This window comes from Rhinatrema bivittatum, chromosome 3 (assembly GCF_901001135.1).
Source record: "Rhinatrema bivittatum chromosome 3, aRhiBiv1.1, whole genome shotgun sequence".
Classification (NCBI taxonomy): domain Eukaryota; kingdom Metazoa; phylum Chordata; class Amphibia; order Gymnophiona; family Rhinatrematidae; genus Rhinatrema; species Rhinatrema bivittatum.
Genome location: NC_042617.1, coordinates 245,333,135 through 245,352,504, shown reverse-complemented (window position 1 = coordinate 245,352,504; position 19,370 = coordinate 245,333,135). Strand labels below are relative to the sequence as shown.

The 19,370-nt window shown below is 44.9% G+C and overlaps 2 protein-coding genes across 5 annotated transcripts in view; one reads left to right on the top strand and one right to left on the bottom strand.

Annotated features, from left to right (window-relative positions):
- Positions 1-5,248, bottom strand: part of ENPP3 (ectonucleotide pyrophosphatase/phosphodiesterase 3) — a 329,854-nt gene extending 324,606 nt beyond the window's left edge. The window contains exons 1-2 of one of the 3 annotated variants that reach the window (XM_029594399.1): positions 4,874-5,248; positions 4,121-4,315 (exon numbers count right to left, since the gene is read on the bottom strand). The gene's annotated coding sequence lies outside the window, so the exon portion shown is untranslated. Of the gene's footprint in view, positions 1-4,120; positions 4,434-4,873 lie in introns of those variants that run through there. The other 2 variants (XM_029594400.1, XM_029594401.1) reach the window with 2 other exon arrangements.
- Positions 5,249-5,290: 42 nt separating this feature from the next.
- MED23 (mediator complex subunit 23) overlaps positions 5,291-19,370 on the top strand; it is a 330,631-nt gene continuing 316,551 nt past the window's right edge. For both annotated transcript variants that reach the window (XM_029594395.1, XM_029594394.1), the window contains exon 1: positions 5,291-5,431. In XM_029594395.1, the coding sequence (XP_029450255.1) occupies positions 5,381-5,431 (51 nt within the window). In that variant the 5' untranslated portion in view covers positions 5,291-5,380. The remainder of the gene's footprint in view (positions 5,432-19,370) is intronic.

Below are 19,370 nucleotides of genomic sequence, written 5' to 3'. Positions count from 1 at the left end.
TTTACATGTTAAAACTGACATTTTTTACTATTTTATGGTTTAATGAAGGTTACATATACATACTTTGACATAGAAATGACGGCAGAAGACGACCAAATGGCCCATCCAGTCTGCCCAACAAGCTTTCAGTTATTTTTCTCATACTTATCTGTTACTCTGACCGCTGAGGTCAGGGCCCTTATTGGTAACTTTTTGGTTCTAATTTCTTTCCAACCCCACCATTGATGTAGAGAGCAGTGCTGGAGCTGCATCAAAGTGAAGTATCAAGCCTAATTGGTTAGGGGTAGTAACTGCCGCAATAAGCAAGCTACTCCCATGCTTGTTTACCCAGCCTGTGCAGTTTAGTCCCTGTTTGTTGTTGTCTGAATATAAATCCTCTTCTTCATTCGCCCCTGCCGGTGAAGCAGTAAGCTGCACTGGATATGTATTAAAAGTGAAGTATCAGGCTTAATTGGTTCGGGGTAGTAACCACCGCAAGAAGCAAGCTACTCCCACACTTATTTGTGAATGCAAATCCTTTTTCCCCACTTTTCCTCTTGCTGTTGAAGCATAGAGCAATGTTGGAGTCGCATTAACAATGTGTATGTTTATTGAATAAGGGTATTAATCACCAGGTAGTAGCCAACATTCCTGCAAGCCAACCCCCCATGCCTCTTCTCTTCATTCACATCCTCAAGATGTTATGGATCCATAGTGTTTATCTTTTTGTTTAGCAATGTGCATAACATAGCAGGACTGGTGTTCAAATTAGTATTCTATTAATATCAGAGGCATATCTTTGCCTGTAAAATTTTTTTTCAGTACTTCAAAAAACAAAACAGCCCGATAGCTTTAAAATTTGCTTGAAGAAACTCATTTAACAAGAGCTGGGCACTTAAAACTAAAGTCAAATATACTTTGCTTTCTACAGTTCAAAAACAGAAGGGTAGGTGTGCTGATACATAAAGCTCTTCCTTTAACTATTAGTAGATTTTTGTCAGATCCAGCAGGAAAATGTTATCTTTCAATGCTCTTTCTGCTCCATTGATTTTGTAGTGATATCCATGTTCTAATACTGGACAGAATGCTTTTTACAATGCTCTATCACACACCGTTGCTGGATTTTTGGCAGTATGGATTGAGGGAATCGGGAGAAGAGGCATGAAGAAGGGAAAGCAGGTCACAGAGACTAAGAAAGAGAAAAAGGTTTAAGGATAGTGAGGCAGGCGAAGAGAGGGACATGCTTGGGCAAAGATATTCACACAGTGTGGGGAGGAGGAAAAACTACAAAAAGATTGAAAACCTGTAAAAGAAAAAGTTAGAAAATGAATAAATAATAAAATGAAAAAAGAAAAAAAACAAACAAAAACAAAGATGGAATCAGAAATATACTAAGAAGCTATTAAAGAATTACAACTTGAAAACTGATTTTATTTTCTGATTCTCTAAGAGAATGTTACCTAGATGGTTAACTTTCAAATGACAGATGTTTGGGAACAAAGCTAGAAAAAGGTGAAGTATTTTAAAGTCTCTTGAAAAGCACTGGATTTTTTTTTTTTTTTTCAGAACTGAGTATAAAAGTTGATTTTATTTAGAAACCAGAAAGAGAAGGACTAATGGCTATGCTGTCACAGATTACATCAGAGCAGAACGTGTCATCTTAAATGGTTTGTGATCTTGGTTGCATTTTATATATTTTGTTTTGTGGAGAATATGTCAACTACTTTTTGTAAAACTGATAGCTCTCTATTCACTGAAGTACGTCAGCATTTCTGTTCTGGTACAACTGCAGCACTAACTTCTAATAAATGTCAGTCTCTTCTTTCTTCACAAAAGACAGATCAGCACAAAATTGTAATACATATACAATTTAACCTTCGTTGTCACAACCTCAGGGCTCCACGGGCTCCAGTCAACCTCTTATGCTGAAAACCTCAATATTTTCGTCCAATGACTTAACATTGCACCAGACACTCCAATAGCACTCTAGAACTCTCCATAACCCATGTGTATACATTTGTTTCCCGCAAAGCCATGAAACACTTGAGATGAGGGCATATGTAATTATTATTGGGCATATGTTATTGTTCTATGTAAAGCCTGTTGTGATAAGTTCAAATGTAAACCGATGGGATGTTCCCAATGACTGTCGGTATATAAAAATACTAAATAAATAAAGGTAACAAATTCAGTTAATAATACACATTTACTTCTTCTCCCTCTCTCCATTGGTATTTGTAAAAAGCTTTCCACCCAACAATCAAGCATAGCCACCAGGTACCTTAGTGGTAGGTCCTGTGCTCAGTAACTCTGGGATCTGGTTTCCACAGCAACCGCCATTCCCCGGTCCTTTCCTCTTCCCTTCCCCTCCATTCACTGTCCTAGGGACAGTGTTGCTAGATTTTAAACAAGGTTTGTAGCCCAAAGACACAATGTAGCCCAAAATTAGCCCAAGCAACCTGGGGAAAGGGAAATCCCAAGCCCCAAAATTTTCCAGTTCTTAAAAGACCAAATAAAGGCTAAGATAAATGGTATTTTCAATAATAATTTTATTCTAACATTAAAATATACAAACATGTAGTATATTTACAGTATGGCAACAGATGAATGTACAAAACTGCATCAAGAAAAAAAAATTGAAGTTAAGGATATTTTAATTAGTGTTCACAAAATTCTGTCCCCTTCCCATGGTGTTCAACATCCTATTCCCCCACCCCACCGAACTTCCTTTCTTCCCCCCTTGTCCTCAACACTAATCCCACAGTGGTACTGTCTCTCCCTTTTTAAGTAACCTGGATTTTATGTACAAAACTCATTTGACACCTACATAATTCAATAGCATTCCTCCAAAAATGAAGATTAAATTGAAAAACTCTGCTGCTTGTATCACTTTTTTTTTTAACAGATTAGTTAAATACCTAAAGAGCATATAAAGAGTTACATTTCCAAATACTTATTTGGGATTTACATGTGCAAAATGAAGGCTTACACCATATACTGGCTGAATCTCTATACAAGAATATGGAACCACTTGAACATAAATATATATTTTCATAAAATTTGTATTTTTGGCTGCATTAAGAGAGGCATTCCTAAGGGCATTTCAAAGGTGTGTTTACAAGCCTTGCACATATATATGAATTAATGATGCACAAAAATAGTCTTTTCCGATGGCAAGGAAGCTGCAAAACTAGGAGTCATGATATGAAACTCCATAGAGGAAGATTCAAAAATGTCAGAAAATATTTCTTCATGAAAAGGGTGGTGGATTCATGGAATGCTCTCCCGGAAGAGGTGGTAATAGAATTAAATACAGGATCCCTGATGGCTAGACAATGAAAACAAATAGGGTAACTTTACTTTTACACCTAAAGTTTATATTTCTGCTTAGGGATAGTTTACATGGAGTGGCAGTTACTACTACTGCCCTTAAAAATAAAGAAAGAAAGAAAGAATTTAAAATAACTTGCTGGGCAGACTAGATGGAACATTTTGGTCTTTATCTGCTATCTACTATATATGTTAAAAAAAGGATGCATGTAATGAAACACTATTAATGTGTACTTTATGCCATCAATCAACACCAAGTGTATGCATGTATTTTTATCTGCATCACAAGCCGATATTCAAACACACTGTACACAAGTATTTTATGTCTGAAAATTAGCTGGGATTGTGCAGGCTAAAGTCTGTGCCCTATTGAAAATTTATTATCAAGTTACTAAAAGCAGCCTTGCTCTTGAACTTTATTCCTCAGTCACCAGCTTTGGTCCTTCATCTGAGCATCTGCACTCTCCTCCTCCCTCACCCCTCTCTTTACCTCCCACTCTTTCACCCCACCACTGGTATCACCAACTCATCTCTCTTCACCTGTTCTCTGCTCCCTCTTTCTCACCTACACACCTACTCCTTCCCCAACCCAATCCCCTTTGCCCCACCTTCTACACAACATCAGTTTCCTTCCACCTAATCCCTTTGTCTTTGCCCCTTTCCATGGTGCTCAACATTCTCTTTCTCCCCCAATCCCCTTTACCTCACCACCCCTATCCAACAATGCTACTCTGTCTCTCCTCAATCCCTAGGATGCTAAATCTTAGACACCAGTCAAAAAAATATCTCTTCCCATACTCTTGCCTCTTACCTCCTGTAGCGGTCAAGTCTCAGTCTATGGTTCCCAGGCAGCAGCAGGGTTATGAAGAAGGTTCAGCAGGATGAAGGGAGGTTAGCAGGTTCAGGACCAAGATGGAGCAAGATGTCAGTGGTGGCTATGACAACTTCCCCAGGTTTGGGAGTGTGGGCAGATTGGTTGCGTTGTACAAGTAGGCCGGTCTGTTTTCTTAAGCAGCATCAATTGGCAGTGAGCAGATTCAGACAAATGTATTGGCATGACAATTATACATGTTGCCAATATTGATTAAATTAAAAGGGGAAGGAAGGAAAGAAAGAAGAAAACTTTATAATAATAAAAAAAAATAAATCCCAAGTTACAGAAAGTACAAGGACAAATACATTTTTATAGGCAAATAAAATTGTGTGCTTTAGAAGTCTCTTGAGGCCTAACACCCTGCTTAGTCCTGATGTACAGCTCCTTTTCAAGTCATTTTGTCTTATGGTGTTTGGGGGGGGGGGACTTTTTTCTAAAATTATGACAGAAATCTTAACCTTTAACGCTCAATTTTTGAGAAAAATTGAAACGAGAAATCGGACCAATGCAAAATGATGACTCTATTCAGGAATAGGTGGCATCTGCTATTCAGACTAACTCGATGCCACTTTCATTTCCACCACATTTTCTCTATTTAGAATCTCCTGCCTGGAGTTGGTTTAGTGGTACTGCTTATTACAAAATGTCATTCATGCTAGTGCAAGAACAAGCTGTAAAGAAGCCACTTACCGTCCAAGTCTGAGTTTCATTTAAATATGTCATTTGTTATATGACCGCATGCCTCTGCCTAGCACTGCAAGCTGCAGCAACCTTTGCCTTCTAATGCTTTGTGGTTCCTGTAGCCTCTAATTGACTGCGGATACTGGCTAGGCAAGGCTGCCTGTAAAAAAGAAAAAAATGTTCCAGCAACAAACAGGGTTGCTAGCACTAGGTCACCCATTTGTCCAACCCAAATCTAGCTCAACCCGTATAAAAAAATGTCCCCGCCCGACAGGAAAAAAAAATTAGCCCAACTGGGAGGGGTAAAACACAATTTGGCAACACTGCAAACGCCTCGGAGGCGAGCAACGTACTCGGTAGACCCGGGACCTGATTTCCACAGCAACCGTCACTTCCGGTCCTTCCCTCTTCCCTCCTCCTCCTCTCACTGTCTTCGGAAGCCGGGCAGAAGCGGAAGTGACGCATGAGCAGAAGTTGGTCAGGCTCCGGCAGCTGCGATTGGCAGGGGCCGCTAGGATGGCGTTGCCCATGGTGTCGCAGCTGCAGAACATCTTCGAAGAAATGGTGGTGAGTGCTCGCGCGGCACCTGTTGTAAGCGAGAGCGGGTAGCAATGTTGTGATGTGGCCCGCCCCCATGCAGTTTTTTTTGTTTTTGGGTAGCAGGGGCGTGTTGGATGTTTTGTTGTAATATTTGACTGTAGCTGTTTTGAAGGAAGGTTTCTGTCTTCTAACCGGTTTTATGGCTTGCAAATTTGGCTAAATTGTTCCATGTCATAAATGGCAGGACTGAATGCGTACTAGTTTTTAATTTTATTCACACTGTTTCTATGCATTTATTCCGATTTGAGATTACTAATAGCTTCTAGATCTACCCAGGGCCGGTGCAAGGGTATTAGGCACCCTAGGCAAACCTTACAGGATGGCGCTCCCACCTCCCCTTACATATTTTTAAATTATGCATTTATTACAACATATTTTACATGAAAAATGAAATTCTGAGGTAAAATTAATATACACGTTGTTGTGATAATTTCATGCACTGTTGTGATGCCAACAAGAAAACTTTGCATCTTGGAATTCATATGGCATCATACCTATTGTGATATATTTTGGCATGGTCCTCCAGTATCAACACAGTACTATCTGCCAACACTCAAATAATAACAACCCTACCTATGAAAAAGAATACCACAAATATTACAGCAGAATCTAAAATATCAATACACCTTCTATCAGGAAAACAGAACAGGCCAAGCTACTACAGATCCCTACAGAGAAACCACATGCTAAAAGAATGCTTCATCTCAGTCTTTGCATGGAGAACACAAACCCACACCAAATACAGAATTAAACCACATAAAGTATAAATGGAAATGTGCAGACAAAAACTGAACTGTAAAACATAACACACCAGACTGTATACAGTGCAACAATGGAAAAACAAAAATGTCACCATTCCTCATGAAACAATCAATAAAATCAAGATATATAAATCATTAATCATAATAGTAAAATCATACTAATAAAATAATTTCAAAACAGCTGATGAATAGAATATCCAATAATTAAAGACTCATGCAAATTTGAAAGCTTTACCAAACACCAATAAAATATTTCATAACAGCAAACACATAAACACTACTCAATAATTAAAATAAGGATAAAAAATATCCCACAATCCATAGCTGGGAACTTTTGATTTTCAGTCTGAGCTTGTCATGGATTGAGAGGAGGCGGTGGCTGCTATACAAAGACATTCTCCTCTCTCTCACACGTGCTCCAACACAAGCATACTCGCTTTCTCAACATATTCATACACATGCGCTCTCTCTCCCCTACATGCTCTCTCTCACACACATGTTCTCTGTCCCCCTCATGCTCTCTCAAACACAAATGCTCTCACCCCATACACTTGCTTTTCCTCACATGCTCTCTCTCACAAACACATACTTCCCCCCCCCCCACATGCTTTGTCTCCCCATATACTCTCATATACACATGCTCACACGCATATATATTTTTTACTCTCCAACCTAGGTGTAGGCAGCAGCTTTCTTCTTGAACTTCCATGGCATCAGGAGGCCTCCACTGTCTTCCTTGTTCAGCAGAGATGCTGCCTCTTTTCTGCAGCGTGCCCAGCCGATCCTGCCTTTCTCCTGCCGTGCAGCCTGGCTGATTGGTGCCTCTCTCCTTCTGCGTGGCTGGTCGATCGCTGCCTCTCTTCAGGGCACAGCTCGACCAATCCTGCCTCTCTCCTACTGTGCGGCTGGCTGATGCTGCAATTGACCCTCTCAGTCTTTTCTTCTGGCCACTCCTTCCAGCTACGACGATTGGGCATCCTGCCCATGAGGGCCCACAACACATTTCCTCTTCCAGTCCTCGAGGGCTAGAAGAAGGAGGTCCAATTGCCTGGGTCAGTGGTTCTCAACCTTTTTTCTGTTGGGACACACCTGATAGATGGTCCTCACATGTGAGACACACTGAACACATGACAGTCACAGGGCTAACCCCACCCCAGTAATGCGTATAAAGCAGAATTAGAACATTCCCCGTACAACTCACCATACAAAAAAGATATTCTGGTGTTATCTCATTAACAGCAACACAAACTCCCTTTACTACCAGGCGCAATAGCCCTACTTATAAAAAGACAGCAGTTCACCACCAATGCATGCCCAATTGAGAAAACACAACAAATACAATGAGGTATTTTATGTGCCCATGTGCTAGTTAAATATCTCACCTCGGTCATACACACAAGATTGACCTTCAAGTACAGAAAGACCACAATTTACAAATATGGAGACAAACTGGAATGAAAACCCCAAAAAAGCCACTCTGCATGCAGAGCAAACCTGGAGAAATGGAAACAAATATAGCACCTAACAAAGTCCCAGGATCTGCAATAATGCACACAAACTAATCTGCACAAAGTTACACCTGCATTATGGCATGCAGTCAAATGGAACAACCCTACCTATAAAAAGCCAACACTACAAATATTGAACCAGGCCCTAAACACCAATACACCTCCCATTAGGAAAACAGAAAAAGCCAAGCTGTTATAGATTCCCACACAGAAATAATTGTAAAACTATATGAAAAAATGCTTCAAAACAGTTGATGAACAGAACATCATCTAACAATTAAAAACTCTTAAAAAGTATTAAAAATTCTTCAAACACCAATAAAATATTTCAAAACAGCAGACACATCACATACTACCCAATAATTAAAATGGTAGTCAATCAAGAAAAATGAACTTAAAAGCTACCTTTACTTACCCTCTCCAGCAGTTCTCCTACTCCTTTCCCTTGCAGGCCACACCAGAAGCAGCAGTAGCTGCTGAAGCTGTCCTCACGGTCTTCAACCAGTCTCTCCTCTCTCTCACACACACATGTCACACCCTCAGGACCAGTTTCTGACTCTTACACACCAATCATCTCCCCAACCAGTCACTCTCTCTCTCACACACACACACACGTCACACCCTCAGGACCAGTTTCTGTCTCTTACACACCAATCATCTCCCCAACCAGTCACTCTCTCTCTCACACACACAAGCACATACATACCAGTCATCTCCCTGATCAATCTTTCTCACACATACACACGTCTCCTCTCTGACCACTCTTTCTCAAACACACAATGCTCTCGCTCTCTCTTACAGGCTTTCAATCACACACATGCTCTCTCTATTTCACTTATACACAAGCTCTCAGTCACGCACATGTTCTATCTCACTTACACTATGAATGACCCAACCAATAGCTTGAAAAATAGAAATCAATCACAAAAATATGAATTCAGCTATGTAGGAAGAACTCTATAAAAAAGAATGTCTCGCAACCGTCATATATTGCCACAGTATACTTTTTGGCTTATATTTTGAAGCACTGGGCTTGTCTAATCATAGGTTGCATGGACATCCGATATTCTCCTTCCGGGCTATATCGCAAGTGCAAACACTGTATAATGTAAAACAACTAATGAATGCACTTATCTCAATCCACAAGACAGTAGATAGTATGTACAATCCTGAAGTCAATCCTCCGACACGGCAGTGTTTCGGAGTGTATTACTCCTTCGGGGAGCTCCAGGTGGCGACATACTGTCAAAATGATTCTGTGTGGAAAAACAAATAAAGAGTTCTTAAGGGATGCCGTACGGCTAATATGTTACAAATGTCTCTGGGCTTGGAAGGCTAAACTTACTGAATAGCTGTGTGCAGTCAGTCCATGAACTAGTAACAGCATCTGCTTGAGCACTGTAACAATGATAGTTCCAAAAATTACAATGTATTTATGCTCAGGAAGTGCTACATTGGAAACTGCTATCTGGCAATAAGGGTACTTACGTGCGCTATCAGAGTGCAGCCTGCCAGCAGTCTGCTCTGCGACTGACAACTGGAGCGCAGCACAAACGCCGTATTTAAAGGGGAAATTCTCCGACTGCTAAAGGAGCCAACAGGAAATGACGTCTCTTGCCCCAAATATGGTGAATGCCATATATGGGAAATGACGTATAAGAGGGATTTTTCCATTTTGATAAAATTCATAAAAGGAGAATGATGTCAAATGCGTGGCCATTTTGAGGTGGTTCTTGATTTAAATTAGATCCTTTTATGGAAAATGACGTGACGATCTCGGCCATATTGGAAATGCCATTCAAATAAGGGTGAACCACTCCACTTTCTCATTCAACCCTTGTGGTTCCGTAGAGCGCAGTCAAAAAATCCATTGATTTTCCTTGAAATTCAGCAGCGTTGATCCTGTCCATAAATCACATCTCATGGCCATTTCTCTTTACTGTACTTGCTAAGTTGGGGGTTTCTATATGATTTTATTGGGCGGTGCAAGTTTTGTATTACAATCCTATGGCGCGGGTACTGTCAAATGGGGTGATCTCTACCCATTCCAAATTGTAGGGGCACTTGACAAGAATGCCCCTTATCTCCTATTATTTTTGATTTGGTTATTGAACACTTGACCCAAGCTATTAAATGCTTGCTCCTTATTGAGGGATTTGTTTTCCATAAAACCATCCATAAGATATCTTTATATGATTATGCATTTACTACAGCAATGTAGTTGAGTTTCTGGATACTTAATGAAATATTCAAAATCGGAGGTATTGCTCGCGAGTTCTTGCTCGTAGCTACCGTCTGATCTTAAATCAGTTTAGGCTCGCGGAGGAGGGGTTTAAATATCTGGGTATCTGGATTCCGACAGATGTTTCACAGATATACACTACTAACTGCTCAATTGTGACTAAAAATCTAGGCTGACCTGAACAAGTGGACATCTTTGCCCATCTCTTGGCTTGGTAGGGTGACCTTTGTCAAGATGGCTGTTTTGCCTGAATTGCTTTACTCTTTATCTCGTCTGCCCGGTGATGTCCTTAATTCTACTTTTCCAGCTCTAAGGGTCAGAGTGTTTTCCTTTCTGAGATATTCAGAATTGATTAAATCTTAGATTTTGGGGGAAGGGGGGTCAGGGTGGAGTTACCGGATTTCCAGGCTTCCTACTGGGCAGCCAGGCTGGTCTCTTTACAGGTCTGGATTGGCACTGATACAACCCCACATTGGTATCTGCTCAAGGAAGGTGGTGCTGAAAAAAAGTGCAAAAAGCAGAATATAAATCTAAAATAAATAAATAAATAAATAGTGACTCTGCCACAGATTTAGCCTTCATTTGCTCTTGGTAGGACAGTATGTAGAAAAATCCTATTTTAGCTCATACCTTACATTAATGGCCTGCGGTCAACAAGCGATTTGGTATTTCATACACTGATTTTTGTACATGACTCCCCTTGCAAATAATCTGCATATCGAGCCGGCTACCTTCTCTCTAGAGATTTATAATTGAGAGAGGAGGGGGGGGTCTAGATTTCTTGGTCAGTTCTACTTGGATAATCAAGTTAAATCCTTTTTCTGATTTGGAGGTAGAGTTTGAGCTACCCAGCTATACTAATTATTTGTTCACCAACTAAGAAGGGACTTGATCAAGTTGGGAGTGGCAGGAGAGACAGTTGAGGAATGTGACAGCCTGTGTTGAGCAGAGGGCAGTGCCACATGATATCTAAACTCTATATAAATATCAGGGACCGGATTTATGAAGCTGAGATTTCCTCTGGCCTCATCCGGGTATGAAACGAGGATCTCTAGTTAGAATTGGACTGGAGAAACTGGAAATAAATTTGGCATTCGTCTAGTTCAATATCTTTCTGTCTCAAGAGCAGAGAGCTTTTGCTAAAATGACTTCATCACTTATCCTGCACACCTATGTTTTTTGCAAAATTTGGTATAGGCATCCCTATGTGTTGGATTGCTGCGGGTAATAGGGAAGCTTTATACACGTTGTGGGAGTGTAACAAGGTGCAAAGGTTTTGGAGGCAGGTCTTGGCCTGTATCCATTCGATATGTGGAGGTGCACCTACTATGGACCCTCTCTTTTGCCTGCTCGGCTTGTGTTGGGACTGGAATTGCATGAGGGGATTTAGGAAATTAATTAATCGGTTATTTCATGCAGCATGCCTTACAATTGCCCAAATATGGAAGTTAAGACCCAGTATATTATGTTGGGAGCACAAAGTAGAAGATATTGCTGTTATGGAACAGATGACATATCTCAAGGAACAGGGGGATAGTTATAAAGACACTTGGTCTTCATATTGTGTTGGTGAAGGGAGAGGGTTGATGGCTGAGGTGTTGGTTGATTGTATTAAGTTCTTCTGTTTGTATACTGTTTAGTATTCATCCACCAGAACTTGTTTGTACTATATGTGTCTGGTTTAAATTAAAAAAAAAACAACAACAAAAAAACCCAGTAAGCAGTAGCAGTCTGCTTATCATCACTGGCCTTTCTTTTTGCACCAGTGTTTCCCAACCTTTTCAAACTTAAGGCACATCTACATTAACAAATAAGATGTGTTGGCATACCAGCCTCCACAAGGCAGGTAATTTAGACATGGAGAGGATTCATATGGTGTAAAGAAGAGCTGGGGAAGAACTGAAAGGAATCCGTCATAATGGACAAACTCCATATATACAAATGCAGGAGGAAAAAAGTCAATACAGAGTGGGCAGCTGGCTTGGTTTGTTACCCTGGCTACCACATGTGGCTGCCAGAGCTTTCTCCCGTAGGTAAGCAGCATGAATTAGCCATGCTGTCTGGGGGACGTCCTCTGGGTTGCTAGATGGCGGAGCTCTCTTAGAACACAGTCTTTTAGTGTAGTGTGCCTGCTTGGATCCTCCCCCGCTTTCCCCATCCTCCTCAGTCCGTTTTTTTCCATGCGCCTGACTGCACGTGGAGTTCTTCTCCTCAGCGGAACACTTCTCTGAAGTAAAAAAAAAAAAAAAAAAGAAAAGAAGTTAAAAGGTTCTCTGAAGTGACACACTTTGTTTTCATCTTCGCCTCATCCTTTTCTTCCCACTTTATTCGACATGCCGCGACCACCAGGCTTCAAATTTTGCTAGTGCAGCAAACTTATGTCTGTCACCAACGGCCACACCAAATGTTACCTATGCCTTGGACCCGACCACGACCAGAGGGCCTGTAGGGATGCGGATACATGTCCCCCCATGCCCAGCGGCAGAGGGCTGTCAAAATATCAAAACTGAGAGAAGTGACATTGGGCTCGTATGCTCTTTGGAAGAGTCGACTCTGTCCTCCCTGGGCCTCCAAGGAGTTGACGCATCCCAGGGCCACTTCGGTGGGGCCTCCCGGTTCGGCCGGGCCAAAGACATCTGCGCCGAGTGACGTTGGGGGCTCCGCATCACCAATGCGTCCGATGCAGGAAGCCGGCCGTATGCTTCGGGATCAGAGCATAAGCACAGGACATCCACGCACCGAAGCAAGTCTGTGCCAACCCATCGACACACTCACTGGCAAAGACCCCCAAGAAGCACAATTCAGGACACAAAAGATCCAGAGAAACTTCCCCTTTCCTGGTCATGGATTCAGATGTGGCACCCTCTTCACCAGCTGCCTCGCATGCTTCCTCGACTTCAAGGAGATCAGGCCTTCAAGAGCCTTTACAAAAGAGGCTCAAGGGACCCCTCACAATCCCTCCGTCACCCAGAGGTCCAAACACGCACATACTGTTCGGGTGGCGGTGCCAGGGATCTGGCACCGCCACCCACTGAGCCACACGGACAGCCTCTGCCAACCCCTCAAGTCACCTTAGCCACGCAGGCAATGTCCCAGATTTCCCTTATCTTGTCTCACTTTCTCACCACTGTGGAGCAGCAAGGGAGATATCCGGCAGAAACACCACTGGAAGCCCCCCCCATCACCGCAAGACAGCCTCAGCTCAGTGCCTTCCCCTGGCCAACCTCTACCAACTCCTCTTCCTGGGGATCTTTCCCCCCAGCCGTCCATGTCACCGGGATCCTCCACAGGGTACCCCTCTGATTTGGCGGAGGAACAACCTGATCCGGTCTCTCCTCTGGAAGACTTGTCTTATTCAAAGTTTCTGGAGAAGGTGGGGCAACGCCTCAACGTTGAGACGAGGAAAGTCCCTGACCCAAGAGTAGAAGTCCTGGGCATCCTCAAGATTTTTGAGTCACCTGTGGAGCCCATGGCCTTGCCCTCCCATGAAGTCCTAGACTCAGTCATGACCAGGGCCTGGGAAACTCCCTGTGCGGGACCATCAACCTCTCGAAAGACGGACCTCAAATTTCGTATGAGGCAATCCCCATACTACTCTGCAGTAAGTTTCCTCACGCCTCTGTAGTCGTGGACTCCGCCATGTAGAGGGCTAAAACATCTCGCCTTCACTCGAACACTCCTCTTGGGAAAGATTCGAAGTATTTAGATGACTTCGGAAAGAAGGCCTTTCACTCTGGTATGCTCAATGTGAAAATCCAGCAACACCAATTTTACATTACGCAATATTTATATGAGTGTCTGCAATCATTGAAACCCTTGCTTCAGAAGGCGTCCCCGGACCATCAACCCCTGGAGCAATTTCACAATTTGGAGGAGGGCTTGAGGCATCTCTTGCGAATAGTATATGAGGGGTTCAAAACTTTGGCTAAGTCCACGGCCAATGCCATCGCGGGCTGACGTCTTGCATGGCTGCGAGCCAGTGCCATCCGTGAGGATGTTCATGAGAAGCTCGCCGACCTACCCTGTCTCCCAGATAACCTTTTTAGGGACAAATTTAGAGAAACGGTAGCCCAGCTCAAAGAGCAGAAGATAGCAGTAATGTCCTTGGCTTCTCCTGCAGATGTGGCTTCCTCGAGACGTATGTTCACATCTTATAGAAAACCCTCTTACCAGCGACGACCGTATAGGCCATACCCGGCCTCCGCAATATACTCCGACTCGTCCTCAGTCTTCCCAGCAACAGGGGTCTCGGCAACACCAGCGAGCTCCCCGGCAACCTCGTCCACCTCAGGATTCCAACCCCCTAAACCTCCCAGGGTTTTTAGGGTGAATGCACCCCTCGCTACCGCTCCCGGTGGAAGGCAGGCTTACCCACTTTCTTCAGGAATGGAAGGACATCACAGCTGACCTCTGGGTTCTTCGTATCATACAGGAGGGCTATTCCCTCAATTTTCACTCCACCCCCTCCACTCCATTCCACACCTGGTGCGCCAGAAACATCTGTCAGCGCATTGCGATCAACTGCAACTGGAGATCAACAGCTTACTTCAGCAACAGTGCATCAGCGAACCGCCTGTGGCGCAGTTCCATCAGGGCTTCTACTCCCAATACTTCCTCATACCCAAGAAGTCGGGAGGATTACATCCCATCCTAGACTTTTGAGCTCTCAACAGATACTTAACGAGGGAAAAATTCAAAATGACGTCACTAAAGTCCATCCTGCCCTTCCTTCGACCCAATGATTGGATGTGTTCACTGGACCTCAAAGATGCCTATTCGCACATACCGATGCACCCTACTTCCTGGTGGTTCCTATGCTTTACGGCCACTGGCCACCATTTTCAGGTCTAGATGCTCCCATTTGGCCTCTCCTCAGCCCCCAGAGTTTTTACCAAATGCCTAGCGGTAGCGGTGGCTCACCTCCGATGATGGAGGATTCAAATATTCCCCTACCTGGATGATTGGCTGCTGGTGGCCCCCAACCTGTCCCTCCTGCAGACCAATCTCCTCACAACCATACACTGCCTAGACAACCTAGGGCTACTAGTAAACTACGAAAAGTCAAATCTGCAACCCACTCAAGTCTTACAGTTCATTGGAGCCCATATCGACACCATTCGGGACAGAGCCCTCCTCCCGGAAACCCGAGCTCTTGCCGTGACATCGCTCACCAGATGTCTCCAAGGAGCCACCACTGCTCCTGCTCGTCAAATCCTCACAATCCTCGGCCACATGACATCAGCTATCTATGTCGTTCCCCACACTCTCCTCCACATACGGCGTCTGCAATGGGGTCTGAAGACCCAATGGAACCAGTTTTCTGCACTCCTTTCACCCTCATGCCCAGCATGAAGTGGGATTTGGAGTGGTGGCTTACACCAACAGCTCTCGTGGAGGGAGTCCCCCTGTGGACTCCAACTCATCATACCATCCTTACTACAGATGCTTCCACCAAGGGTTGGGGCGCTCACCTAGTCCACCTTCAAACTCAAGGCTTGTGGTCAGCCTGGAACGATCTCAGCAGATCAACCTACTGGAGCTATGAGCCATTCGAAACACTCTTCGAGCCTTCGAACCAGCATTCCGAGGGAAGACAGTTATGGTCCACAAGTACAACCAGGTAGCATGTTCTACATCAAGAAGGAAGGAGGGTCCGGTTCCTGGAACCTCTGCAGAGAGGCAATGAGGATCCTGGAATGGGCGCACAGCAAATCCATTACCCTACAGGCAAAGCACCTGCCCGGCATCAACAACACCAGGGCAGACAGATTGAGCAGAATCTTTCACCCTCACGATTGGGAACTCCATCAATATGTGGAAGACAGACTCTTTCAGACCTGGGGCCTGTTATGCATCGATCTCTTTGCTTCAGAACTCAGTCGCAAGGTGCAGACCTTCTGCTCGGTGTACTCCAGCTCCCAGAGACTAGCGCAGGATGCGTTCCTCATCGACTGGAAGGAGAGTCTACTGTTCGCCTTCCCTCCTATACCTCTGATCTCTCGCACAGTCTAGCAATGCATTACGGACAATGCAGACCTCATTCTCATCGCTCCAGCATGGCCCAGACAGCTTGGTACACGTATCTCGTTCGACTATTGGTAGACCAACCGACCCCCCCCCCTTGGCAACAGTTCACACCTCCTAACCCAAGAAGGGGGCTTCCTGCTCCATCCACTCCACTCATATCTCAATCTCACTGTGTGGAGATTGAAAGGCTGGTATTCCACCACCTGAACCTTTCACCGCAGCTTCAGGATATTTTAGTTTCCTCTAGGAAACCCTCCACAAGAATGAATTATCAGAGGAAATGGACATGTTATGCCTCCTGGTGCTTGGAAAGTGGAACCGACCCGCTTACCTGTCCACCTGAGCGATTACTACATTACCTTCATCTACTATACCTGAAAGGACTGGCTACAGCTTCAGTCAGAGTTCACCTCCGTGCCATAGCAGCTTATCATACTCTGCACGAAGAGACTCCAATCTCTTGTCACCCGCTCATCTCCAGATTCATGAAAGGGATTCTATGTCTCCGGCCTCCAATCCAGAAGCCTCCAGTCCCATGGGATATGAATGTGGTGCTGGAGCAACGGATGCTACCACCTTTTGAACCACTGGATACTTACCATTCCAAGTTCCTATCCTGGAAGGTGCTGTTTCTAGTTGCACTTACCTCCGCAAGTTGTGTCAGCGAGCTGCAAGCCCTAGTGCACTACTTGCCATATCTTGAATTCTATCACTGCAAGGTTTTGCTATGTACGCATCCTGCCTTCCTTCCTAAAGTGGTATCTGTTTTCCACCTCAATCAATCCATCACCCTTCCAACCTTTTACCCAAAACCACATAGTAAAGAGGCAGAGCACAAATTACACATGTTATATTGTAAGCGAGCACTCGCTTACTACAAATGCTGCATACACGGTGAACACAGAGCTCTTTGTATAATTCAACACTAACGCTCCAGGACTTCCGGTTTCCAAAAGGACACTTTCGTCCTGGATCTCAAATTGCGTACAATTCTGCTTTCAGAAACTTTCAGAGACCTTGCCCTCCTCCCCTAAGGCGCACCAGGTCCGTGCTATGGCTGCTTCTATGGCTCACCTGCATGAGGTGCCCATTCCAGACATTTGCAGAGCTGCCACCTGGTCCTCGCTGCACACTTTCACGGCTCACTACTGTTTGGACAAACACACTGCAGCTGGCCCTGCTTACTGACGACTTGGCAAAGAGATCCATCCTTGCTGATTCCGCTTCACTCTCAGAGGACCCGCATTCCAGTTCCTGCTTCCTGGCATAGATGTCTTGGGTACCCGCTCCTCGGGGACCCTCTTCTCGTCTTGGCTATCCGCTCCTCGGAGGGCCTGATGCCTGGAACTCTGCTTGCTCCATTCCCCGGGGCTTCCCTGGAACCATCGCTACTCTCTTCTTGAGTACCCCGCTCTGCAGACCACTTCCTGTTTCACCAAGGACCTCCCTGGTGTACCCCACTTCGCAGACCATTACCATCTCTACGGAAGACTCCCTCGGACATACCCTGCTCTGCGGGTCATTATCAACTTTACTGAGGTCCCTTACCGGTGTAGTCCGCTTTGCAGACCATTACCATCTCAACTAGGACCTCATTGGTATACCCCGCTCTGCGGTCCACTAACATCGCTACTGAGGACCCTCTTCGGTGTACCCCGCTTCACAGGCCACTACCATCTCTTCTGAAGGTCCCTTTGGTATTCTCAGTTCCACGGAGAACCTCCATCTCTATGGAAGAACTCATCGGTGTACCCCGCTCTGTGGACCATTACCAACTCTATGGAGGTATTCCTGCTGGGTATTGCCCATTCCACTGATGCTGATTCTCTGGGTCTGTGTGACCTCCTCTCTGGCACTACCCACTCCTTGGGTAGTGTCTCTATCTCTTTAATAAAGACTCTAGACTGTTACTGTGTCCGTCGTCAGCTGAGACACTGCCTCCCGATTGGTGAGGCTCACGGGGCTCCTTCCTGTGGGCGGTACCATCTCTCACCTCGGCTCAGGGCCCACATACGAACTAATCCTAACAGATTGCCAAGTCCATGGACCCGGCACAGCTCTCAGCGATTCAGGCCATCCCTGGCCTGGCCCAGCGAATCACAGAACAGCAGAAAGTCCTAGAGACTTTGGTTAACGCCATCCATCAACTGAATAATCGGCTGGACTCCATTCCTACGCATGCGCCACCCTTTCGGCCTCCTGTGCCCTTGCCGGCACCTCCTCGTTATGTAGATAACTCCTTGTTGTGTAGGGGCTTCTTGAACCAGTGCAACATGCACTTTGTCTTACAACCTGCATATTTCCCTGATGTAGTCTCCAAAACTACATATATCTAGTCCCTTCTGGATGGGAGAGCATTGGCCTGGGTGTCACCTCTTTGGGAACGTACAGATCCAATCCTCAACCACCTACTGGGCTTTCTCACCCTCTTCCGCACTATGTTTGATGACCCAGGTCGGAAGGCCATCTCCAGATCTGCGCTCCTACACTTACAACAAGGTTCCAGATCACTGACTGATTACGTCATTGACTTTAGGACCCTCTCATCAGAATTGCAGTGGGACCTGGGCTGCCTGTGTGCCATATTCCTTGAGGGCCTGAGTCCTCGAATTAAGGACGAGTTGGCAGCACGAGAACTCCCTGAGGCCTTGGACCCCCTTATTGACCTCGCTGGTCGCATTGACCTTCGTCTACGTGAATGTTCCCAAGAGGTCAGAGGAACCAAGAGAATGGCTTCTAGTGCTCCACGCATTCACCCAGCGTCATCTACTCAGGTCATCACTACACACCTAGCATCGAGGTTGAGGAACCGATGCAAATGGGTCGTAGTCACCTATCCTCCAAGGAGAAACATTGTCACCAGAAGGCCGGCCTTTGCATGTATTGTGGCCAATCGGGTCATGCGGTACTCTCCTGCCCACTCCGTCCGGGAAACTCCCAGGCCTAGAATCTGCTGGAAGACTCTTCCTAGGCCTGACCGCACCCTCTCCTCCGTTAACTCTGCCTGTCACCATTAATTTGCAAACCCAGGAGTTTCACATCCTGGCATTATTGGACTCCGGATCCGGTGGAAACTTTATCCTCCGGCAACTCGTAGAACACCTGTGGATTCCCACTGTCCGTATACTGATGCCATTGCTACTCTCTTCTATCCATGGCGAACCATTACCTGGCGAAGTTGCCTTCTCCACAATCCCTGCATACAGAGACTATTTCCTTTCTGATTTTGGACAAGGCTATACATCCAGTGGTCCTAGGATTGCCATGGCTGAAGATACACACTCCACAATTTGATGGGAGTACTCTCCAACTGTCTCACTGGGATGACTACTGCCATAAGGAATGTCTGAAGATTGTGTCCCCGATAC